This window comes from Lynx canadensis, chromosome B3 (assembly GCF_007474595.2).
Source record: "Lynx canadensis isolate LIC74 chromosome B3, mLynCan4.pri.v2, whole genome shotgun sequence".
NCBI lineage: Eukaryota > Metazoa > Chordata > Mammalia > Carnivora > Felidae > Lynx > Lynx canadensis.
This window is the reverse complement of record NC_044308.2, coordinates 70,735,691-70,737,629: the sequence shown is the minus strand read 5'-3', so window position 1 is coordinate 70,737,629 and position 1,939 is coordinate 70,735,691. Positions and strand designations below refer to the sequence as shown.

The 1,939-nt window shown below is 36.4% G+C and overlaps 1 protein-coding gene across 1 annotated transcript; it reads left to right on the top strand.

Annotated features, from left to right (window-relative positions):
- Positions 1-766: 766 nt before the first annotated feature.
- Positions 767-1,729, top strand: LOC115517183 (olfactory receptor 4K2-like). Its single transcript, XM_030320303.1, has one exon. The coding sequence runs from the start codon at positions 770-772 to the stop codon at positions 1,727-1,729; it is 960 nt and encodes a 319-aa protein (XP_030176163.1). The 5' UTR covers positions 767-769.
- Positions 1,730-1,939: the final 210 nt, after the last annotated feature.

Genomic DNA, 1,939 nt, shown 5'->3' with positions numbered 1-1,939 from the left:
AGCATGAGAAGGAGGGATATTCTCTTTCAAATGTCTCTATGGGATCATAAAATAAAATTGAGAAAAGCTCATAGGTACACCTTTTGGTTATCAATAGTTTAATGGGGTCAAGAAAGTAACTTATTATTTATATATTTAAGTATTAAGAATAGTACTTATCAATAGTGAGAAAACAATTTGAAAATTTGCAAATAAAGTAAGGGTGGAACTGGATTTTTTTCTGTAGCTGAGAAAACAGAAGGTCACTAGTTATTACCCTGATAGGAGACACTAAATGGGTCTTCTGAAATTGTTCTGTTAAACTGTTAGTTAAATCCAGTGTCAACAATAATGGATTTGACATCACCATATTTTTATTGTTATTGTTTAACAGAAAGCTTGGAGATTTCAACCATCATTTAATTTTTTATATACCTGAATAATAAGTAGAGCACACTTAGTGTAATTCTTCCTCTATAAATATGGATTATATAACTCCTTAGTATCCAGAATATTAGTGTGTGGGTATGTGATGAATATAACCCAAAATGTGCTGATGTTGGTCAAAATCAAGAAGTTGTCCATTTGAAGTGATATCTGATAGCAATTGTTAAATTTGTGCCAAAAGGAAAAATCTTTACTGAGATAGTTATTAGTTGGCTTTTAGGTAATCAGTGTTCTTGTGAATTATTGATACCATAATTCCTTCATGTGTAATTGTAGAAGTGTCACATTTTCTAGCTCTGTAATTTTGTCCTATTTTGTCATTGCAGAGCAGAGTCTGCAGATCATGGAGGGATTCAACCATTCTGGAGTATCTGAATTTGTATTACTTGGACTTACTGATTCTCCTGAGCTCCAGATTTTTTTCTTTGTGATGTTTTCTGTTTTCTATTTACTAACTATGTTGGGCAACTGCTTGATTTTGCTCACAGTCCTATGCACCCCACACCTTCACTCCCCCATGTATTTCCTCCTCAGCAACCTCTCTCTCATTGACATGTGCTTGTCCTCCTTTGCCACTCCAAAGATGATCATGGACTTCTTTGCCGAGCATAAGACCATCTCCTTTGAGGGCTGCATTTCTCAGATATTCTTTTTGCACCTTTTCACTGGGACTGAGATTGTGCTGCTGATCTCCATGTCTTTTGACAGGTACATTGCCATATGCAAACCTCTCCATTATTCAACAATTATGAGCCAAAGAGTGTGTGTTGGGCTTGTGGTAACTTCTTGGACAGTGGGCTTCCTGCATACAATGAGCCAGTTAGCTTTTACTCTCTGTTTACCCTTCTGTGGTCCCAATGTTGTAGACAGTTTCTTCTGTGACCTGCCTTTGGTCATCCAGCTGGCTTGTATAGATATCTATGTTCTTGGAATCTTCATGATCTCAACTAGTGGTGTGATTGCTCTTGTAAGTTTTCTGCTTTTGCTCACCTCCTACGTCATTGTTCTTGTCACTATCAAGGACCACTCCTCCACAGGATCATCTAAGGTTTTTTCTACCTGTACTGCACATTTCCTAGTTGTGTTAATGTTCTTTGGGCCCTGCATCTTCATATATGTGTGGCCTTTCACCAACTTCCTGGTGGACAAAGTTCTGTCTGTTTTCTATACCATCTTTACCCCCTTTCTGAATCCACTTATCTATACTTTGAGAAACCAGGAAATGAAGACGGCTGTGAAGAAGAAATTAAGTAACCAATACCTAAATCTTGGGAAAACTTCTCCAAGATATCCAGTGCAATGAATCTCCTGAGATTTATATCATCAGTTTATTTTTATAGCAATACTTAGTATCTTCATTTCAAGTCTTTTAGTTTAAATTCACAAAAAGAAGCAACCAGGGTTGAGAGATGTGAAATAATCTTGTCTAAAAATTACTGAGATGTTTGTGAGCCTTTTGAGGTTACAGACACATTTGAAAATCTGCTGAAATCTATAGGTTATTTTCACAGAA

Excerpts from the sequence above, each read along its gene's own strand:
- LOC115517183 (XM_030320303.1), top strand. The coding sequence starts at position 770 with ATGGAGGGATTCAACCATTCTGGAGTATCTGAATTTGTATTACTTGGA.